This window comes from Panthera uncia, assembly GCF_023721935.1.
Source record: "Panthera uncia isolate 11264 chromosome A3 unlocalized genomic scaffold, Puncia_PCG_1.0 HiC_scaffold_11, whole genome shotgun sequence".
NCBI lineage: Eukaryota > Metazoa > Chordata > Mammalia > Carnivora > Felidae > Panthera > Panthera uncia.
In genome coordinates, this window is record NW_026057578.1 from 31,284,409 (window position 1) to 31,308,093 (window position 23,685).

The following is a 23,685-nucleotide window of genomic DNA, read 5'->3' on the forward strand; positions in this document are numbered from 1 at the left end:
CACAGTAAACGCAAAGGACCTGAGGCAGAAGGATGCTTGGCATGTTTTAAGAACAACACAGAAACTAGCATGGCTGGAGCAGAGTGCATGGGGGTGCATGGCAGGAGAAGTGAGAGAGGTAAAGGGAGCCAAATCACAAAAGGCTGGTGGCCAGTGTAAAATTCTGGCTTTGTGCGTGAGCTGAGAGACCTTGGGGCATTTTGAACAGAGATACGACATGACCTGAATAGACATTTTAGTCTCACTGTCTGGCTGCAGTATGGAGGATGGACTATTGAGACAGGGGAGAAGCAGGGAGACCAGTGAGGAGGCCATTCATTTATCTAGCTGAGAGAAGATGGTGATTTGCAGCAGTGGTGGTAGGAGTTAGAGTTGGAAATCAGCAGTTAGATTCTGGACATATTTTCAAGTCTGAGTCTTCAGGATTTTCCAAAAGATCAGCTGTTGGATGTAAGAGAAAAGAGGAGTTAAGGGTGATGTTCAGGCTTGTGGCTGAGTACCTGCAAGTATAGAGACATCCTTTACTGGGATGAGGTCCCAAACTCTTATCATACATTAGATAATCTTGGGTTATAGTAGAGGTGGCTCAGGAAGGTCAGAGATGAATCAGAAACAAGACCAGTCACAAGAAGTCAGACTCCAGATTGGGCTCGACCAACAAGAAATGTGGCCTGATGCTGAACTCTGTGCTTCTCTCTTAATAGGGGCAAAGGGAGGTCCAAAGACTCAGGCAATGTTGAGCCCATAGGCACAGAGTAAAGTGTGTTAGCTATGCTCAAGGTTGAGCACAGGGTAAAGCGTGTTACTTGTAGACTGAGAGCAACAGGCAGTCAAAAGACACTTCAAGATCAACACCTCCTTACCCCACTAAGGTTGGGCAAGATGCTGTCAAGGTCTGAGATTTAAAAAAAAAAAAAAAAAAAAAAGACTTGCACCCTCCTTCCAGGAGTTCTGGAAAGTCTTCCAAACCACCAGTGTTCACATAAATGTTCACTTCAGCAGCAGCCCCCGATCCCAAGAATGTTATCATGGGAGCTATTTTTTTTTTATGGTCAGTAAGAGAAGAGTTGGTCCACTGAGTGGGCCTTGATTCACAGGTAATGTATGAGCTGAGGGATCCCAAGAAGGTTCTTAACTGAAGTGGGTTTCTGGGGAACCTCTGCACTGTGGTAAAATTCCACTCATAGACTTCCTCCTCTTGGATGTCTTCAGGGATGAGTTGTTCTTCTTTTCTTTTCTTTTCTTTTTTCTTTTCTTTCCTTTTCTTTCTTTTCTTTTCTTGTCTTTTTTTAAGTAGGCTTCATGCTCAGCACAGAGCCCCACACAAGGTCTGAACTCATGACCCTGAAATCAAGACCTGAGCTAAGATCAAGGATTGGATGCTTAACCAACTGAGCCACCCAGGCGCCCAAGGGACGAATTGTTCTGAAATGTCCCCAGGGGTAATACTGGTTTGGAGTCTCCCAGCATTCATTAGCATTTTGTAATAGAATATTTTGTACAAATTACCTCTTCAATTTTAAATCTGGTATGGTAGGATGTTAATCATGTACTGGAAAGACAGACAAAAGAGGGAAGCTGAGCCATGTGAATGCTTACTTACTCTAGAGCAGAATGACAAGAAGACAGAACATGGTGCCTGAGTCAGTTCCCCCTCTCCACCCAAAGTTCTTTTGGTTTTTCTCTTTAATCTGGAGGGATAAGGAGAAATGGAAAAGGGGTATGGAAAGGAGAGGACTGGGGGCCATTGACTGACTTGGCATTTTGTTGCCTGCTCTGAGGCTTGAGTTACCTCCAATGTGCCCTTTTCCCCCAAATGAGGAAGTAGCAGCATCCAAGAATGCCACCATGTGGGTTTACCTAGAGCAGGGGTAGGAACTTGTGCATATGATACTCTGCCTCTTATATATTCTTCCTGGGTTTTTTCTCCCTCCACATCCCCACTGTCAAAACAGTGTCCAGAGTATCATAATAAGACAATGAATTATTATGCAAACAAACCATTGCTCTAGATTTTGAAGAACGTTGTCTATCCATTTCATGAAGTCTTTGGGTGAATTCATGAGTTGAAGGATTCAGGTTCACTTTTCAGTGACTAAACCATCTCCCCTGAGGCAACTCCTGTGCTGCTCTGACCTTTCTCCAACATTTTCTTAGGCTATAGATTCAGTGAGGTCTTTTGGATGCCCTTTTATTTCCTCTTCCATCTCCAGGCCAAGAACTGGCCCATGTTCCAGGAGATGCAGGTCCAATGAACTGAGGCTTCTGCTTTAGTGTGCAGGACTTAGGGTACTACTCTGTCCCTCAGGTCATATTCCAGCAAAAGTTCTTTCTCTTTTCCTAAATTAGCTATAAAGTCTGCTTCACTATACTTCTAGGGGGAAAAGACCAAATCCCGTAAATGTTCCAATGCTTATTTTCATACCTGATAGGATAATATGCCTTCTGAAAAACAAAAAGATTTGAGTTGAGAGTGGCTCATCCACTGGTACTTTATAGTTCCAGGTAGTACCATGTTTATATGGTATTATTATTATTATTATTATCATCATCATCATCATCATCACTATTTGGTGCTCTTTTCTCTGCCTTATGACTGAGTACAAAAGAAAGAAAAGGCAGCTAGGGGAGAGTGAAAAAGAGGTGAAGAGCAATCCTTTAATAAAACCTATGAGAAGTGACCCACTATATATATATATATATATATATATATATATATATATATATATCTTTGTTACCCAGAACAAAAATATGGACAATTACATCTTGGGAGGTTTGGGACTATATATATGAACTTAATAGTAATGGCTCCTGGAGGACCATTATGAATTATTGGGAAATAAAATATTCATAGGTGTTAAACCGAAATTAGCCTACATGGAGTTTTCCCAGAGTTTACATCCACAGAATACATTTTTGTAGAGAAGAGACCTGCCTGGGAGTTGATGTGCTCTAATTTCACCATAAATAATTAAAAATTCAGCATCAGCAGAAGAATGACTCCTCCCAGTGCAAAGAAGGCTTATTAAGTCTGCCAGATTTTTCAGAATCACAGAGGCAGAACCAACCTACATTTCATGACTCCTGAGGATGAGTGCAGAGAGAAGGGCCAGGGGAATGCAGCAGACAGCACAAGAGTAAGACCTTAAAACACCCTGCAAAGGACTGGTCCAGTAACAGCCAGGCTGGCCCGAGGGTGGTATGACTTCAAGGTTATGACCACCATTTCTGGCTTGGTGCTGGAAATTCCAGAAACCGAAATACATATTTTTGAGAACAAATTTCAAAAATGCCTATGAAGAGTGCCACAGACAGAAGACTTTCTGATGGGAAGAGGACAAAGAGACTGTGGGCGTCAAGGCATCAAGGTGGAGAGAAGTTGCTACTAAGAGTGGGAAGAACTCAACAGAACAGGAGGCAGGTCCTGACATCTCTGCTACCCACTGCTTGGCACAAGTGCTGGAGGACGGGAGGGTCACACCACCTATGTGCTTCCACCAGGTACTCCGTTCATACCCCTCAACAGTTACTCACAGATTCCCTCCTGCTTCTAGGCTTGGAGGAACCTCAAAGCAACTCCAATCTTTTGCATTAGTTCTATTTTAGGGGATGTGAATTTTCTCCTTCACTCTGAACCCATCTGCTTTCATCTTTTGGGGATTCCTCATGATTTCTGGCCCAGCAGGAGCATTCCCTCTTATACTGCAGCACTCATATATGTAAACAATGTGGAAGCATTTTTCAATCTTATATTGCACGTATATCATTTTGAACATGCTGAACTTGGAAGGTACACTCAGGAAGCAGCTTCAATCTTCTTTCACAACTGCCTTCAAGCATGCTCTGTCAAATCTCCTTTCCTGGTCCTTGAACAATATCTTAGGCAGGAACGACAGCTTTTCATTAACTCTGGACCATTATAACAGTACAGACTTCTATTTTTCACCCACTTCAAAGCTCCTTCAGCGCCCAGCTGCTGCCTGACTCAGAACCAGTCATGGAAAAGAGGGAAAGGATGGGCTCATTCTTTTGTTCTCCTGGTTTCTTTCTTTCCTATCATAACCACCCCACCCTCCACCCCCTCCACCTAGCTCCTTCTGGTTTGGAACAGGGTGGAAGATTAAAGAAGTCCAAGAAGGGATCAGAGGTTGCCAGTGTCCTCTGTAGTTCCCCAGAGGATGTCCAGATGCTGCCTTGCCCTTTCATTAGAGACCTTTATCAATTCTTTGGAGTCCTCATGGCAACCTCCTCACTCCACCAATTCCTGACAGAGGTGATGCTCCCTGTCTGGCCTTTTACAACACCTCTCAGCTACCATAATCAGTACATACCTGGAGTTCCCTTGCTCCAGCAAGCAGGGGCCTTTTTGGGTGCATGTAGTCCACTTGCCAGGGAAGAGCTCTAGATATGCAGATGCTCCAACCACTGTCCTCCCCAACCTGCCACTGCAAGCTGCTCCAGCTGACCTCGCACTGCCTCCATCTTCACTTAACTCTTGAACTCTCATTTAAAATTGCCGTATGGTCCCTTCCCACTCTCCTCTAGTAGCATTATAGCTGCAGCTCAGTAAGCATCCAGCCAGGAAATGAGATGTCATCTCTCTTCCTTCAGACAGCCCCATTTTTTGTGAACTATTTTCTAGGGGTCTTTCACCTGGCTAAGGTAGGAAGAACCATCATAAAACAGTACAGGGCTCCGTAGCAAATAGATTCCTTCTCCAACCAGTCCCTCTTGCATTTCTAGTTCTCCTTCACACAGACGTTGTGACAGTCACTGTGCCACTTCACTGTGCCTGTGTTAGTGAATCTCATAGTGAGGTGCCTGACTCTTCTCTTTGGATCATGGGAGCACTTAAAATCCATGTTCTCTCACTCTGAGGCATTAACCAAAAGTTGGACATACTAAGAAAAATTCTATTGAACAGCCTGCAATGGGTTTGTGAATATATGCGTCATCATTCAATTTCCTCCAAAAGTTGACCCTGAAACAAAAATATGACTGGAAATAATTTATTTTGGAGATAATTCCAGGAAACAGTGACAAGAAGTAAAACAGGGAAAGAAAGAGAGCTGTAAAGAGCTTGCTATCAAGGAAGTTTCCACTGTGGGTAACTAAAGCTGAGTCCCACCAGGAAACTCTCAGAGCCTGTGTGGAACACATACCTCAGAGGGATCTGGGAGTCTGGGGGAAATCTCAGAATTCTAGAGATGTACATTTGCAAGGCAGCAGTCTCCATGGTAGTGCCATTTTCCTGGCATGCCATGCTCTCTCACCCTCCTCCGCAGTCCTGGAGTCTACCCTACACCTCTCCCACCTTTTTTCCTTGACTGCCTGGTGAACTCTGCTAGAGTGGATGGAATATATCTCCTTTTGCCATTAATGTTGGGATTGACCACATAATTTGTTATAGACAAAGTAATATGCATGTACCACAGGGCTTGACATGTAGTAAGGATATATATGCACAAATGAAATTAACTGATGAGTTTTGAGGGAAAACATAAATTCAGTGACTGTACTGCTAGGTGGTTTTGACCTATATGCCATTCATTTGTCTGTCTGCTTTCTGATTCCATGCTCTGTTCTGTATCACTAGAGGGACTGTTCCTTGAAAATTATGTTGCTCAGGCTTCCCTCTCAGTCATACCCAGGTATGTTCAGCCACTAAGAGGCATATACACTGAAAGAAAAGAGAAGCCAAAATAGTTCTCCCCCTTTCTCTCCACTGGAAGAGGGGGATGCATGGGTAGCAGAGGCTGCTTCTCTTCTGTGGGTCTAGTTCTTACCAGACAACCCTTCCTCCATGGCTCAAATTCTGCCTTCCTAGCCTGTAGAACTTTCCATCCTTACCAAGTGATTCATGTTTCTGGGCTCCATGTGGACACATTCTTTTTTATCCTGCCATTCCCGAGGGGTGTAGCAGCTGCCTGTATTTACCAATCTTTGGGTTTCCTCTTCTTTCCCTATTTGCTATTTCAGCTTTTTTAATTCCTGTGCATTATTTCCTTTATTAAATTCCTTCTGTAGGTACGTGGGTGGCTCAGTTGGTTAAGTATCTGGCTCTTGATTTCTGCTTAGGTCATAATCTCAGGGTAGTGAGATTGAGCCCCACGTGGGTTCCACATTGGGCATGGAGCCTGCTTAAGATACTCTCTCTTTCTCTCTCTCTTCCTCCCTCCCCTGCCCACCCTGTGCACATATTCTCTCTCTCTCTCTCTCTTTCTCTCTCTCTCTTTCTCTAAAAAAATAAACAAAATAAATTCCTTCTAGTCATTTCTTTTTACTGGCTGGACCCTGATGGATAACCTATTTCGGAAGCCATGTATAAAACCATGGTTTATTCTAGACACTGGTTCCTAAAAGATATATATTTCCCCCTTATTTTTCTTTGAGAGCATTCCTGAGAAATGCTCTTCCCCATGGGTTCTTTTCTTTTCCTGTGGTAATAGTATTTATACTACTTGAGATAAGATTATATCCAGAACATTATCAGTAATCAAAAAGCTAAGTCTGCCCAATATGGTAAAGATGTCAGCTGCTCCCAAATTGATCCATAGATTTGATGCAATTCCTATCAAAATCCTAACAGATTTTTCTCATGCAATTGATAGAAAACTGATTCTAAAATTTACATGAAAATGCAGAAGGCCAAGAATAACAGATACTCTCCTGAAGAAAAACAGGGTGGGAAGACCTTTTCCACCAGATATCAAGACTTCTTAAAAAGCTGTGGTGATAGAGAAAGTGTGATACTTCTCCAAGCATAAACAAATAGACCAATGAGATGATGAACTCTAGGGTTGTGTGTGTGTGGTGTGTGTGTGTGTGTGTGTGTGTGTGTGTGTGTGTGTGTGTTCAGTAACACTAAACAGCAGGTGGGTAAGGATGGTCAGTAAAAAAATTCTCAGAACAATTAAGTGGCAAAGCGGTAAAAAGTGTGGCTGTACCCCTATCTCATTCCATGTTTATTGTAAGCCCTGGTTCCTAAGGAAAATATGTTTTCCTCTGTCATCCTGCTTTGAAAGAATTCCTTAGAAACGCTCCTGCCAAATGGTTTTTTTTTTTTCCTTAGTACATCGAGATCTAAATGTGAAAGGCAAAATAATAAAAAGTTTGTCAAATAATGAGAACAAAGAAAGGTAAGTCTGAATATAGGAACTGGCTGTGGGCCAATTCACAATAATGAAAAGACTTTTCTTGATGAGTAATAAACTCAGCCCAAGCCCTGTCTGAGAAGCCACAAGATGACATTAATATTTTTAACCCTGTACTTTATGAGAAAGCAAGATAAAAGGGAAATTGATGAAATACTGGAATGTAGATGCTCCTGGAAGGTGGCAATGTTTAAGTACTATTGGCAATCAGTGCATTTTATTTTTTTATTTTTTATTTTTTTCAACGTTCTTTATTTATTTTTGGGACAGAGAGAGACAGAGCATGAACGGGGGAGGGGCAGAGAGAGAGGGAGACACAGAATCGGAAACAGGCTCCAGGCTCCGAGCCATCAGCCCAGAGCCTGACGCGGGGCTCGAACTCACAGACCGCAAGATCGTGACCTGGCTGAAGTCGGACGCTTAACCGACTGCGCCACCCAGGCGCCCCAACAATCAGTGCATTTTAAACAGCAGTTGGAACCCTTATATAATTTCAATAATAGTAGAAGAATTTCCCCCAGATCAGCACTCAAAGAAAGGCCTTTACTCAACACCTTCTTTTTCTGTACCCACTTCTTTACAGAGGTTTTATAAGACTCTTTTGTGCCAAGAATATTCTTTTCTGTTTGTTTGAAAATAATATCAGATTTCAGAAAAATGCAAAAATAGTATTAAAAATTCCCATATACCTTTCACCCCAATTTCCCAAATGTTGCCCTGCTTGCCTTAGTATTCTTTCTTTCTTTTCCTCCTTCTAACTCTATATTTTTCTAAAACATTTGGGGGTAAGTTGTATATATGACACCTTTTATCTCTAGCTACTTCAACATGCCTTTCCTAAAAACAAAGACATTCTCTTACATAATCACAAGAACAATTCTCAAGATCAGGAAATTAACACTGTATTGTATTGTAATGATACAATATTTATCATGTAATCTACAGATCTTATTCAAATTTTACCAACTGCTCCACTAATATCCTTTTTAAGACTATTCTCTTAAATATCCTGCAGCCATGGTCCTGGGGAAACCATTCCCAGCCTTTTCAGGAAGATGTAGTTCATGCATAAAGAATTTGAGCCTCATTGATTTTCAGGAAAAAGACACTGAAACTTCCTTTTAGTTGTACATGCAGACATCTGCCTTCTCTAAAAAAGACCCCACATGATGGTTCACTCTATTCCTCAAAGCCTGTGTTATCAGAGAAGATTCTGAGCTGTTTCTCTTTGGTGCCCATATGTCTGCTTCTTTTTCCTGATTCTTCATTAGATTAAGAGAAGTCACATTAAAAATATCCTGGAAGATGTTTTCACCTTCCTCTCACATAAAACAGAATGCCTTCCTATTTCAATTTTAAAGCCAGAGAGGATGAACAGTGCTTATGAGATATACTAGATTCTACAAGCAGGTTATTACATTACCTGCCCCTGACACTAGGGCTCTGTTGTAAAGGAGTAATTAAAGGCCAAAGGGTAATAACCTAAATGAATGCCCATCAGAAAGGGAACTGGTTAAATAAACTCCAGTTAATACAGTCAATGTAATATAGTGCCGCCATCTGAAAGAAGATGTAGCTATATATGCTCCAAAATAAATTAAGCCTAAACAACAGAAAGTGGTTAGGTAGAGTAGACTCTGCAGGGGGTTAATTAGGAATGCGGGGAAATAGAAGTAGAAGGGAGATGTTTCTAGTAAACTCTTTTGTGCCATGTGACTTAAAATTTTTTTCACTGTGTGTGTATGTTATGTGTTCAGAGAGAGAGATAATCACAAATAGTACATAGGTAGGTAGGCAGAAAGGTAGATAGATACGGATAGATGGAAAAATGGGTAGATAGATTTAAGACTAAAATTTTAAAAGAACAGCAGGTTCCATATTCTCCCTCTGCACCTTTTATTTTTAAAGCCATCATTGCTCCTTCCATGTCCCCCCACCGTTTAGTACTCTCTAGTTAGCAGGAGTCTTATTGATACTTCACTGGGTAGTGGCGACACAAACCAGACTTAGTCCTAGATACACTCTCAACAAAACTGCACACGATACACAGCCTCATTGAAGGTGGCGTGGAGCGAGATGAGGAACAAGCTGGGGCAATCTATGCGGGACCTCTGCCTCTCCCCTCGCGTCAGATTTGCACTGCCTCCCCGCAAACTTTCATTCCGACGTCCGCCTCACTCCCACACCCGCTCCAGACCTCGAGCACCCGGGAGACTGGACTGGCGTAGATTTCCTCCCACTTGCGCCGCGGGCCCCGGGGCCGCCTCCTGACGTCAGCGCTGAGCGGAGGGGGCGCAGCCTCCTGGATTCCCGCCCCTCCCGGCCCTGCGGCCCTGGCTTGCCCTTTAAAAGAGCGGGGCCTGCGCCAACCGCGCCACACCGCGGGGACCTGGACGCACAGCTGCTTTCCCGGAGCATCTTTATCTCGCCTTCCGCCCGCATCCCACTCACCGGTCCAGTCGCCATCCTCTTCTCCGCGCAGATTCGGGAGAGCGGGGCCATGCGGCCGGCAGTGTTGCTGGGCCTCCTGGCAGCGACAGTGGTGGCCGGTGAGTGGGCTCGGCGGGCTGTTCAGCACCGCGGACAGCGCTAGCCTTGGTCCTCCAGGGCGCTCCGGGAGTCTTGGCTTGTAGACACTGGGGGAGAGGAAGGGTTGGTTGAGTGGAAGGAAGGTTTTTCCATCTTGGTTGACATTCTTAATTTCTTCTCTTGGCTGGATATTTTCCTTCAACTCCCCGCTTCATCGTCTGACTTGGAAAAAGCCAGAGGTCTTCTTAGCCCAGCCAGAAGAGTCTCAGTCTTTTCATATCTGAGTTTTCCTGTAGATAGAAAGAAAACGTGCAGTGTCTCCGCGGAAACCCCACATTTTGTGCTACCTCCTAAAATGTCACTCTCTCTGTACCTGTCTAGACGCTGTTAAAGCCTTAATATGTAACTGGAATGGAGTATTTCTTTGTTTTTTTTTAAAGCCAGAGGACTACAGAGACACAAGAGTCCATGTATTATATATTAGTTGGCACCTGTGTAATTTCCTTTATTATTATTATTTAAACATGATGAGATGAAAGTAAGTCTCGTATGTGTTCTTATATCTTTTAATTAACACGTTCATCTATATGTGTGTGTTCATGTATATGTTATGTACAAACTTAATGTAATTTTTTTTTATTTTATAGTTCCATTTCTGGGAAGAGGTAATTTCATACCCAAATTAATCCATTTTTAAGTTATGAATGGAAAGTGCAGTAGATATTTTGTCTTTTGTACTGCAGGAAAATAACAAGTATAAAATAACCACAAAATATCCTTGGAGAAGTTAAAAAAATCATTTTAGTCAATTTGGGAGGATGAAACTTAAAGTAGTAGATATCTGACAGTGTCTCTTTATGTGTGGAAGACTGCAGGATTAATCTTTCAAACTACTTTGAATCTTGAAGAAATGATCTCTGGAGATTGGAAAAAATGTGTGGGGGGTGTGTGTGTGTGTGTGTGTGTGTGTGTGTGTGTATTTATGTGTATTGAAGTAAAATTTCTATGAGTACTGAGACCATTGGGAGGTAAATATGCACCACCAGATTAAACTGGAGGTTTTCTGTGGCTATTTTAATGACTCCATAGGATATTGTTCTTTATCTGAGATTGAGATTCCTACCTGGAATTGAAGTATTGCCATCCATGAATATAAAGCTTTCATTGACAGCAATTGTTGGATACCAAATGTAAAAACATAAAATGAAAGCCAGTGGTAATTTATTTTACTGCAAGCTACAAGCATTTCAAATTTTCTAACATTCTTGTCACTCTTATAAATTACCTATAAATGTTCTTAATTTAAATATTTTCAGAAACAAATTGCTTAAAATGCTATTGCTATGCTATATACATTGTGCTAGAGACAACAAAACAGAGATTTATTTTATTATAGTGGTAAAACACTTAGAGCTCTCCTATGCAAGAGAATATTTTAAGATGGGTTCATATTTTAATATCAGCTAAAATGGAGACATCACATTCTTCAAAAAAATTATTGAGCTATAATTCACATGCCATAAAACCCACATTTTTAAAGGGCAGAATTGAGTATATTCTGACATTGTGTAATCACTATCAAATGTCAGAAGTTTTTCATTACTCTAGAAAGAAACCCCTGTGCCCATTCCTGCCATCCACAAATGCCTGGAAATGAAACATGGTAGCTTTCAAGCAAAGTTTGTTATTTAGCAAAATCACAGGGATGAAGAAAACCTCAGGAAACCATTTGGTTCATTTCCTCCCCTTAAGAGCTTCTGAAGGGAGATCCATACCTTTCCATAGTAGCTACATGTGCACTCTAAAAATTAATATAAGTGAAGTTACTACGTGATATCTATATTATACTGGGTAAAATGGTTTCTTCATTCAGATGAAGTTGCTTAACTTTTAAAAATTTTAGCTGTATTTTTATTCTGGAATCAAACCTTAGTTTGATAGTCTTATGAAATATCATACGTTTCAAGTTATTCTCAGGTTTATCATACAATATTATTTGAAGATTTTCTATCATCTGATTACTTCACTTTTATCATAATTATTGGGTTTTCTTTGGTGCCTCCTGAATCTTTATACAAAAATAAGTTAAACTGCTTTAGGGGAATCAATGTGTGTTTAACTATCACTTTGCTGTTACAGATTCCATTGGAAAAAATACAGTGGAACTTAGGTGTCTCATCAAGGTGCGTAATGCACTTTTATAAGGAGACCTTAGTTCCTTTCCATCAAAAATAAATTTGAAGAGCCTCAATCAGAGAAATAGGACTGTTTGCAATAACAAACATGAGCTATAAATTGTTTAGAGTGAGTGCTCGCTTCAGCAGCACATATACCAAAAATTGTTTAGAGTGATAAAAGAAAAATATTTATCTCCTCCCAAATATGATAACTGCTAATACTTTGGCAATGCCAGTAGTTAATAAAAGCACCTATTTTACATATATGGAGAAAAAAAGAAAAGTTATTAGCAAGAAACTGCATTACCAAAGAAGGTTTAGTAATGCTAGATTTTAAAAAGGCACCTTCTAGTTTATTAGAGGAGTAATTCAGTCATTTCTTTCTAGAGAATTTTACAGATTCGGGTGCAAAGAATAAATGCCAAAGTAAAAATGTTTCCCAATAACAACCATTTGGGAGATAAAATAATGATCTAGCCAGTATATTGGGCCCTGGGTGCCAAAGGTAGGACATCTGGATCTTGTCTGAACTATGTTTTAGAAAGATAGTGGGGTCTTTTTACCTTGTTAGGCACTTCTCAAACATTTTTCAAATGGTTTTAATATGCTGGATAGCTTTGGACTTCTTGAAACAATTGAAGTATATCCCAAGTCATGCTTTAAAAAAGAAAATTAAGTAAGGTAAGTACATGAAATAGGTGTTTTATTCCTAGGTTGAGCCTGGGATGATGTGTAACTGATTAGAGACAGGTAGTTAAAGAGACTTGGAGAGTAAACATTTGGGGAGGAGAGGTCAGATTGCTGGTTAAAAATAAATTGCATTTGAGTAGCTTTCATCTCTGATGTCTGAGTTTTGCTCTTCCTTCAGCTAGCTCTTTTCTTGTCTCAGGGACCTAGAAGAATTTTGTGCACTGAGCTTCTTCAGCCATAATGGCAGCTGTCCACTCCAGGGAGTGTCAGGAGAACTGTGGAGATGGGCCTACATGTAAATGCTTTGAGCTTCTCCAATGGAAAGGGCTTAGACAGAACAGAGTCAATGCGAAAGATAAAAGAATCAAAGCAGCTTTGAAAGAAAAAAAAATGACATTGGAAAATTAAAAGCACTTGAAGCATTTCCTAAGAAGACAAAGACACTTTAATCGCTGGTTCAAAACAAGCAAAATCTTATGAAATTTAATTTAAATAAATTAAAATTTACTGTTTAAAAATATTCTGATAAGCCAGTTTTAAACACCTATTTCATATATGATATTATTAACTAGAATCAGATCCCTCCCCTGCTGTTTACAGCCAACATGGGGAAAGGGAAACACAACACTGATACACATGCATAAACAAGCTTGTTCAGAAAAAGGACTGGGGGTAAAAACAAGGTAATTAGTTATGTAAAATAGTCACAACCATGACTTCAAAAATGAAATGAGTTGTGGGGAGGATATTTTGGTGGGGACAGCAATAGGTAGAGGGAATCACAAATCTTTGCCCATTTTGGGTAGGCATAAGGGTTGAGGAGGGTACCCTGGTTTCATTTAAAGTAGGTTTTCAATTTTTTATTGAAGTATAATATCCAATTAGAAAACTGCACAGATCATAAGTATATGGATTAATGAATTTTTCTCTCATTGAGCACATCTGCGTAATCAGTACCGCAATCAAGAAACAGAACATTGCCAGTATCTCAGAAGCTCTCCTTGTCTGTGGTCTGGATTTGATTTATACTGCATATAAGATAGTATTCATTTCTAAATCATGTTTAAGACATTGCTAGGGAAAACAGGTGTGTGTGTGTGTGTGTGTGTGTGTGTGTGTGTGTGTGTGTACATGAGCAACTGGGGCAATTATGGCTCCTGGACCAATCTTACCCAGCTATCTCCACTCTGCTCAGCTGTGACTCTGCCACTCTTTCCAAGTAATGTGCAGGGAGTGGGAGTGATTTTGTGAGTTTGGGGTCACACAGCTTCCAAAAATCAGCTCAAGTCATTTCCCTTTTCTTTTTCTCCTTCAAAGCAGTCAGTTCTATGCCAGTGGATAACAGGAACCACAATGAAGAAATGGTAAGTTGAAATGGAAGTCTAGAATGTAGACTTTCATCTAGACTCTAGATTCTCCCACTCCTTATCATACCAAACAAACAAACAAAAGAAACAACAAGAATAAAAAACCTACAAAATAGTGTTACAAAGCCAGGTTTTCATCCCTAAGGGAATGGGGGCAAAGGATGTCCCTCCTGCCTTGGGATCTCACTTCCTTCCCAGTGTCTTCAGTGCTCCTGAGGATAGCTGTCATCACTATTTTCCTTTGGATCTGCAAGAAATGGTGGGGGTGGGGGGAGGTAGTTCTCTTCTCTTGTGTAATCTTGACCCAGTGCCATTGTGCAGTGTTCTGTGGAAAAGCCTGGGATATTTCATGATGGTCCTGTAAATCTACATTTCTGCCCCAAGGATCCCACACCAGTATAGGCCACAGAGCCGACCCTCTCTCTACGGCAGCTCTGGTTTGGGTTAGGCCATCATCCCAGTGACACCAGCTTTTGCCAACCTGCTTTTGGGTTTCCCCCCAGGTGACTCGCTGCATCATCGAGGTCCTCTCAAATGCCCTGTCGAAGTCCAATGCTCCACCCATCACCCCTGAGTGTCGCCAAGTCCTGAAAAAGAGTAAGTGTCCTACACTGCAGGAGATCTTTGTCCCTCAGGTGATCCTTCCTCCTGCTTGCTCCACTTCAGCTTCCACTTCACCTCCAAATGAGGGGAGAATCAGGGGAGTGGGTAATGCAATGGAAAGAGTACAAACTAGACTAGTATCTGAGGAGATAGAAGATATGGCTTCTAGTCCCAATCTGCCACTTAATAGCTATGTGACCATGGGGAAAGACCTCTTGCCTTTCTGGGCTTATTTTCTCAAAGTAAAATAAGGGAGTTGAACTCAATGATAGTCTTTGAGATGTCTATCAGTTCTTAAATTCCTTGGTTCCAGAGTTTGGATTTTTAGAACAGGCTTTTACTTGGGTGGAGGGAGGTGTGGGGAGCGCTTATTTGTTATTAGGTAGTAGGGGTTAAGTGTTCTGGGAGTGTTGGAAGACAAAAAGATAGAAGTAGATCTTAATTATTCTTCTCCCTGCCTTCTGCTCTTCTGACAGTGAGAAGTTAGAAGCTTGAAGGGCGACTTGGAAACTTCTGCCCTCTTTACACGACAGATTGTTTAAGCCATTTTCATTTACAGCTGATTAGAATGGGAGGTACTACCAAATGGTAGAGGTTAGGCCTGAGAACTAAAAAGGGGAGGGTAAAAGCAGAGCATTCAGTGAGTCAGAGCAATGACTTTCTGAATCTAGAGTGGGATGTATTCTCTATACAAATCAACTTCTGTCGAAGACAAAATCTGAACAGCAATGCAAGCAGTATCCATTGGGCATTGACATTAAAAGATCAATTTTTCAAAACTATGCTGTCTCTTTTAAATTTTTTTTAACATTTATTTATTTTTGAGAGAGAGAGAGAGAGAGAGAGAATGAGTAGGGAGGGCAGAGAGAGAGAGAGAGGGAGGCACAGAATCTGAAGCAGACTCCAGGCTCTGAGCTCTCAGCACAGAATCTGATGTGGAGCTTGAACTCATGAACTGAGAGATCATGACCTGAGCTGAAGTTGGATGCTTAACCAACTGAGCCACCCAGGCACCCCTATGCTGCCTCCTTTATACATGAGGTCAAACTGATGCAAACAAATCCAAAAACCACTGTTCTCTTCAACACCTTCTCTGCTTTTAAATTTTTAGTGAGGCTGGGAATGGTGATCTTTTTTTTTTTTTTTCTTGTCACCTCCAAAATCTCTTGTTGCAGGAGAATACTCTTGCTATTGCTGCACACAAGCCCTCATACATAAAATGGTAAAAACAAGTATTGGCAATTGACCAAAAGAGTAACCTAGCAGGACTCAGTCCACCATTGGAGGCTTCAGGGTAATTATAGTAGATGTGGGGACCTGAGTCTGCAAGGGCCCCATGAACAATGGGAGGAAGCTTCCCTACCAATCCCAGCCTAGACATCTCTTTCTGAATTTCTCCCCAACTTTCTTTTCCAGCCATTACAGGGAATGTGTACAAACAGAATGAATCTTCAGGCAGGGACAAAAGGCAGCTCCTCTGGGCAGACCCATCTCACTATCTCCCTTCTCTTTGTTTCGTTTACCAGATGGATGCAAAAGTGTGGGGTTTGCCATACTAGGTCATCAAAGAACTGTAATTGCTTAGGAAGAGCTGTTGAATGTCGGATTCTGCTTGCCTGCTCAGCCCTTACTTTGTGGCCATGGCAATTCTAGCCTCCCCTTATCACTGACTGTGCCCTGGGGTCTTTTGATGTCCTTTGAGACAGCCTCAGGGACACTGGTTAAAATCTAATGACTCATGTCTAACAGGACCCTGGTGACACTGCGCCCAAGAACTACACAAGGGTTTAAGAGCTCCTCTGGGTTGCAGACTCAGACATCAGCCAGGGCCAGACAGATAGCATAAGGAATAAGGCAGAATAGGAAGTAACTCACAGACTGGAAGATACATGTCCCTTCTGGAGGGGGTGAGGGTACAGGGGGAGATATTTTTCTGCTCCAACCGAGAAATATAGACTTTATTATCAGATTGGGGATTTTTCAAGAGAAGTGAAAATTTGGATTTGTAAGCAATATCTCCTGGTATTTGAGTATTGCCTCTGAATTCGAAATTGCTAAAAATGCTATTTAGGCCAAAAAGAACTCACCTCTGGGTTACTAGTTTGTGGCTTCCGCCCGATTCTAGTTTTCTCTCCTGCTGATATGTCTTAAGCTGATCAGAAGACCGGTAGAGGTTTTGGCCGGCTGGATGGATGAATTCTCCCTCCCACCTGTAGCTCATCTCCATCTCCACTCCCCACGCTCTTCAGCATGTCTGTGGAGCAAGCATACGCTTACTGAGTAAATGAGCACTGGGAGAGTGGAAGAGAATCACTGTTTGTGGCTTGAAGAGACCTCGGGGAATACATAGTCCATTTCTTAATAGGTACGAGAATCTCTTTGTCCAGGTTAATCTGGTTATCCTTGCAACATGAAAGTTAGGGATGGAAGGTACATTTCCCCCATTTTTACTTGAAAGTAAGGACGGGCTTCACACCTTGGTTTTACAGATTGACAGTGACTATGTGCTGCTAATCACAGTACTCTGATCTCACCTGTGGGGACTTAAAGCTAAATTTAGGAGGAAGTGCTAAGCCTCAGTCACAAGCTGCTACAGGGAGCACACATATAACTGGGGAAAAAGAAAAATACTTCTCTTCCTGACCAGTAGGCAGTAGGAAAGGGGAGACACAGCCCCTGCCCTGGAAAGCTGAGATCCTGTCTGATCAGGGTTATGTTATCTGACTCTCAGAATGATGTCAGTCTCTGCCCAAAGCCTCCTTGCATACCTATGCCTACTTGGACAACCTCACCTGCCTCAATGTTGCACTGGTTCTTAAAAGACAAAATCACTGGAAAGGCGACAGCTCTTAGGTGTCTGGGTGTGAAAGGTCAGAGACATTTCAGTTGATTCATAAAACATGAGAATGTTATCATGCCAGGCTGGGCTTTAAGCAGAGAGGTACAGACCATCTGCTATTTTTTTGACATTTTTACAAAGACCCAATTTTGCAAACGTCAGTTCAAAATGACTCATCAGTACTGTTTTGTAGAAATATAATGTGAACCACAAATATAATTTCAAATTTCTTAGTGGCCACATTAAAAAAGTAAGAGACAGGTGAAATTAATATTCATAATATATTTTATTTTTATCTAATACATTTTATTCAATATATAATTCTTATACAACCAATAGATTTATTTATTTTATTAAAGTTTTTTTTTAAGTAGTCTCTATGTCCAACATGGGGCTCAAACTCATGACCCCGAGATCTAGAGTTGCATGCTCTTCCAACCGAGCCAGTCAGGTGCCCCCACACCTAATGTATTTATAGTATATATTATTCAATACATCCCAAGTATTATTTCAATATATAATCAATATGAAAAATTGAGATGTTTGGTTTTTTTTTCATACAAAGTCTTAGAAATCTGGTAAGCATCTTACACTTATAGCTCATCTCAGTTGGGATCAGCCGCATTTCAAATACTGAGTAGCCACCAAAGGCTGATAGCACGGTGGGACAGTGCAGATGTAGCCCCAGAGTTATGAGAGGCTTGGGCTTCAGGAGTTCTGTCTGAACTCAGTGACAAGTTGAAATTCAAGGCCTTCCAGCTATCATTCAGACAGCGTTAGCTGCATATCTCCTCTCATGGGACTCCCCTGAATTAAGGAGGATTTAGTAAAAGAGCTACTGACATCTGGAAAAGATAGAACACATTCAATTGAAATACCAGTTACACCATCTACTGTTGACTAATGAAACACAAAGATAACTCAGTATACTGATTTTCATCTTGAACATCTGAGAATATGTTGGGCAGATAGGACCTGAGTGATGGAAGAAATGGTTCTTTCTACTGCTGTACAGTTTTCTAAGGGAAGAAATATACCCACTTCTTGTCACCAGTTAGTAAGTTATATTGTCACTTACTGCTACCTTGGGTCTACACAGTTGATTGAATAAAAAAAAAAAAAGGCTGATAAACTAATAATTTAAAATTTTACATCCTCCTTTGAATCCTGATGTTTCCCTTTGGCTATTTAACTTCATTTAGCTGGATTCTAGTTAGAGCTATTTACATAATGCTAATTTTTTAGATCTTACTTACAGCCAATATAGAAAGAAGGGTCCCTAAATACACCTTTCTGAATTTCACTGTCTTTGTCTGCAAAAAGAGGAGGTTGAACAAGATGAATTCAAAGGTTTCTTCTGGCTCTAAAGTCTAACATTTCATAAATCTCTATTTGGATTTCCATTTTATCATTAATAGTACCGAGAAATGCTGGTTGGGTGCTATGAAAAAAGTAAAAATAGAAGGAGTTTATTATTAGATTTAACACAGCCAAGGAGCTTTCATACCGTTTACTTTCAAAAGTAACCTGAGTATATTTTTCATTAACTTAAAAAATTACCCAAGTGGGGTGCCTGAGTGGTTCAGTCGGTTGAGCATTCAACGTTTGGTTTTGGCTCAGGTCATGATCTCGAGGTTGGTGGGTTCGGGCCCCACATCAGGGATCCATGCTGACAGTTAGATTCTCTCTCTCCTGCTCTCTCTGCCCCTCCCCCGCTCACTCTATCTCTCTCAAAAATAAACTTCAAACAATTGCTCAAGTGATTTTTCAGGTCCTTACGTTTTGCAGTGATCACTGAGGCTGGTGCTTGTTGAACCACAAGCAATTCTGAAGTTATGCTTATGCTTTTTTATTTTCATGATAGGTAGAAAAGAGGTCAAAGATGAAGAGAAAAATGAAAATGAAAACACACGATTTGAAGTAAGGTTGTTAAGAAACCCAGCTGATGCCTCAGAAACCCACAGGCCTTCTGGTAGGGAGGAAACAAGAACCCCAGGGGAGGATACCCAAGGCCTGACAATGGCAGACACAGCAGGAGGTGGGCATAGCCGAGAAGAAGCAGGTGAACCCCAAGGAGGCCTCTACCCCTCTAACGGTCAAGTCTCCAAAGAAGCAAAGACACACCATTCTGAGAAAACCGAGGAAGAAGACAGGAAGGAAGAGGAGGGAGAGAAATACCAGAAAAGGGAGCATGGGAAAGATGGCAGTGAAGAGAAAAACCTGGAAGAGCCAGAAGAGACACAAAATGCCTTTCTCAACAAAAGAAACCAGGCTACTGCTAAGAAAAAAGAGGAGTTAGTTGCCAGATATGGTATACACTCTGCTGGGCCGCCTGAGGAGATGACACACAGTCGAGAGAGGAGTAGCCAGGAGAGTCATGAGGACACAAGAAGCCAGGAGAAACACCTTCAAGAGTCTAAAAACCAAGTTGGGAGCCAGGAAGAATCTGAGGAAAGTGAGGAAGATGCTGGCCCTGAGGTGGACAAACGACGCTGGAAGCCAAGACACCACCATGGGAGGAGCAGGCCTGACAGGTCCTCTCAAGAAGGGAAACCTCCCTCCGATGAGAGGGGACACTTTCGTGAGGAATCGGAGTCAAACGTGGGCATGTCCAGTGTAGGGGAAAGGAGGGACCATCATCCAGCCCACTACAGGGCTTCAGAGGAAGAAGAACCTGAATATGGGGAAGAAGTGAGGAGTTACCCAGCTGTCCAGGCTCCTGAGGACCTGGAGCAGGGACAATATGGCAGCAGAGGAAGTGAGGACTACAGGGCTCCAAGACCTCCCAGTGAGGAGAGCCAGGAAGAGGACAAGAGAAATGGCCCCAGCTCAGAGCTTGACAAGATGGCACATGGATATAATGAAGAAAGTGAGGAAGAGAGGGTCCGAGAAGGGGGACACCACTATAGAACAAGAGGAGGGGAACCAGGTGCATATTCCATTCCAGACAATAAACAAGAAAAACGGTTCTTGGGTGAAGGACACTACCGTGTTCAAGAAAGCCAGATGGACAAGGCAAGGAGGCATCCACAAGGCGAGTGGAAAGAGCAGGACAGAAATTACCTCAACTATGGTGAAGAAGGAGCCCAAGGGAAGTGGCAGCAGCAGGAGGACCTGGAAGATGCTAAAGAGAGCAGGGAAGAAGCTAGGCTTCAAGGCAAACAGTATACTCCCCTTCACACCACTGACAAGAGGAAGAGATTAGGGGAGCTGCTCAACACATACTATGACCCTCCTCAGTGGAAGAGCAGCCATTTTGAGAGAAAAGACAACATGGATGACAATTTTCTTGAGGGTGAAGAAGAAAATGGGCTGACCTTGAATGAGAAGAACTTCTTCCCGGAATACAACTATGACTTGTGGGAGAAAAAGCCCTTCGAAGAGGACGTGAATTGGGGCTATGAGAAGAGAAATCTCCCCCCCAAACTGGATCTGAAAAGGCAGTATGACAGAGTGGCTGAACTGGACCAGCTCCTTCACTACAGGAAGAAGTCAGCTGAATTTCCAGACTTTTATGACTCTGAGGAGCAGATGAGCCCACGCCATGCAGCAGAAAATGAAAAGGACAGGGCCGGCCAGGGAGTTCTGACAGAGGAAGAGGTACAGTGTGGGGCTTTTGCTTAAAATTAATTTAGATGGTTAATGTTGATATGTTCAAGACTATCTGATATTAATGTGGAGAAATTGGTGGGAATCAATTACCATGAGAATCTACCCCCATAAGAGAGTGGAGATGACCTCTGGGTTTGAGTCCATTGTCCATATCCCTGTGCACTCACCCTACTGCAGTGCTTCTCAACCTTTGTTGCACATTGGAATCACCTGCAAGGCTTGAGTAATTACTGATGTTTGGACCCACCTCCAGGGATTCTGTGTATTTGGTACTGGGTACTACGTGGGCATGAGGATTTTTCAAAGCTCCCAGTCATTGTTCAGTCAAGGTTGACAACCACTATTTTGGTGTCTTCTTGGTCATTTAACTTTTCACCACTATTTCCCAGGGGAAGAAAGAACAGATGATATAGAAATTAATTGCTTTAGTCTATCTTAATTTAAAAAATTTTTTTTTTTTAACGTTTATTTATTTTTGAGACAGAGAGAGACAGAGCATGAACGGGGGAGGGGGAGAGAGAGAGGGAGACACAGAATCCGAAACAGGCTCCAGGCTCTGAGCGGTCAGCCCAGAGCCCGACGTGGGGCTCGAACTCACGGTCCGCGAGATCGTGACCTGAGCTGAAGTCGGACGCTCAACCGACTGAGCCACCCAGGCGCCCCTAGTCTATCTTAATTTTTAATTTTTTAAACGTTTATTTTTGAGAGACAGAGAAAGAGCATGAGTGGGGGAGGGGCAGAGAGAGAGGGAAACACAGAATGTGAAGCAGCCTCCATCCAGACTCTGAGCTGTCAGCACAGAGCCCGAGAGCGGGGCTTGAACCCATGAGCCGTGAGATCATGACCTGAGCTGAAGTCAGTCGCTTAACCCAGTCACCCAGGCACCCCATTTTAGTCTATCAGCTAAAGATATCACCCCATTTTGTTATCAGCTACTGGACTATAACAATTAGTTTACATCTTGGAGAGTTAACATTATCAGAACTGTACCAGCCTGAACAATGATTTTTTCCTAATATTATGTTGGTGTTTCTCAAACTTGAACGTGCATAAGAATCTCAAGAGATTCCTAGCCTTCAGGGTTTCTGATTGAGTAGGTCCTTGGGTGAGGCCCGAGAATCTGAATTTCTGACAAGTTCCTTGGAGATGCTGATGCTTCTGGTGAGGGGACCACACTTTGAGCACCACTGATGGTAGGGTGTCTCATATGACTTCTAACATACCAAATATTCCCCTTTCTGTTCATACTCCTTCAAACTACAATAAAACTAATTGATCTGAGACCTCATGCCTCCACTTTTCTGTATTTTCTAGGAAAAAGAACTTGAAAACTTGGCTGCAATGGATTTGGAACTACAGAAAATAGCTGAGAAGTTCAGTGGCAACCGAAGAGGCTGATGGTTGTTGGAGCAAAGGGCAGTTTTAAAGAAGCAACTCTCACATTATCTATTTTCCACCCACTTCACTGAAAGACACCATTTATTTACCCAAGAGCAGAAAGTAGAATTCACTATTCATTAAATGTTTGACACAATTTGGAAATGCTTTAATTTTTGCCAGAATGCTATTGAAAATATGAATAGCATGACTTGTAGCATATCCTTTCTTGCAAAATAGACATATTAACATGCTTGTGACAATGATTGTGCTATCATCTTTGAAAAAATATGTTTGTCTTGGTTTGAAACAATAAAAGATTCATCTGAGACCAAAGCTTCATGTTCTTAGCTTCCTTTGGGCATCTCAGGGTGGAGTGTGATTTTCGAATCCATTCTTTGAAGTAAATTTGACTACGTGGATGGAACTAGAGGGTATTATGCTAAGTGAAATTAGTCAGAGAAAGACAAGTATCATAGGACTTTACTCACATGAGGACTTTAAGATACAAAACAGATGAACATAAGGAAAGGGAAGCAAAAATACTATAAAAATAGGGAAGGGGACAAAACATGAGACTCTTTTTTTTTCTTTTTAAAAAAATTTTTTAATGTTTATTTTTGAGACAGAGAGAGACAGAGCATGAGTGGGGGATGGGCAGAGAGAGAGGGAGACATAGAATCCAAAGCAGGCTCCAGGCTCTGAGCTCTTAGCACAGAGCCCAACGCAGGGCTCAAACCCACAAACTGTGAGATCATGACCTGAGTCGAAGTTGGATGCTCAACCGACTGAGCCACCCAGGCGCCCCTTCCAGTAAGAGACTCTTAAATATGGAGAACAAACAGAGGGTTCCTGGAGGGGTTGTGGGAGGGGGATGGGCTAAATGGGTAAGGGGCATTCCTTAATACGAATCTACTCCTGAAATCATTGTTGCATAAGTAACTTGGATGTAAATTAAAAGAAAATAAATTAAATAAATAAAAACAAATTTGAGAGGATAGCACTAGGATTTGTTTGTCTCTGGGTGCAGAATAGGAAAAAGAAAAAAAAAAAAAAGCAAAACTTTAAGTAAAAGAATGTCCAGGATATAAAGTGAAAGAGCTCAAGAAAAGACATCTGTTCCCCCAGGATAAAGAAAGTTTAAGTAGACTTGAAGAAGCTGTTTCAAAAATGATCATAAGACATTACTTTTTAAATCTTATTATCTGGAAAGCTCTGGGAATAGCAAGCCAAGGGTCACTTTTCAGGGCCAAGGAGAGCCTGGATCATGGGAAGCACTCTGGACTGAAAATCAGAACATCTGGGCTGGTCCAGACAGATCCCTGGACCCTCAGGGC

General features: G+C 41.8%; 1 protein-coding gene across 1 annotated transcript in view; it reads left to right on the forward strand.

Moving 5' to 3' along the window:
- Positions 1 to 22,753, forward strand: part of CHGB (chromogranin B) — a 41,684-nt gene extending 18,931 nt beyond the window's left edge. The window contains 6 exon segments of the mRNA XM_049649823.1: positions 9,383 to 9,596; positions 9,599 to 9,703; positions 13,868 to 13,914; positions 14,421 to 14,514; positions 19,224 to 20,959; positions 22,286 to 22,753. Coding sequence (XP_049505780.1) covers positions 9,383 to 9,596; positions 9,599 to 9,703; positions 13,868 to 13,914; positions 14,421 to 14,514; positions 19,224 to 20,959; positions 22,286 to 22,369 — 2,280 coding nt within the window. The 3' untranslated portion in view covers positions 22,370 to 22,753.
- Positions 22,754 to 23,685: the final 932 nt, after the last annotated feature.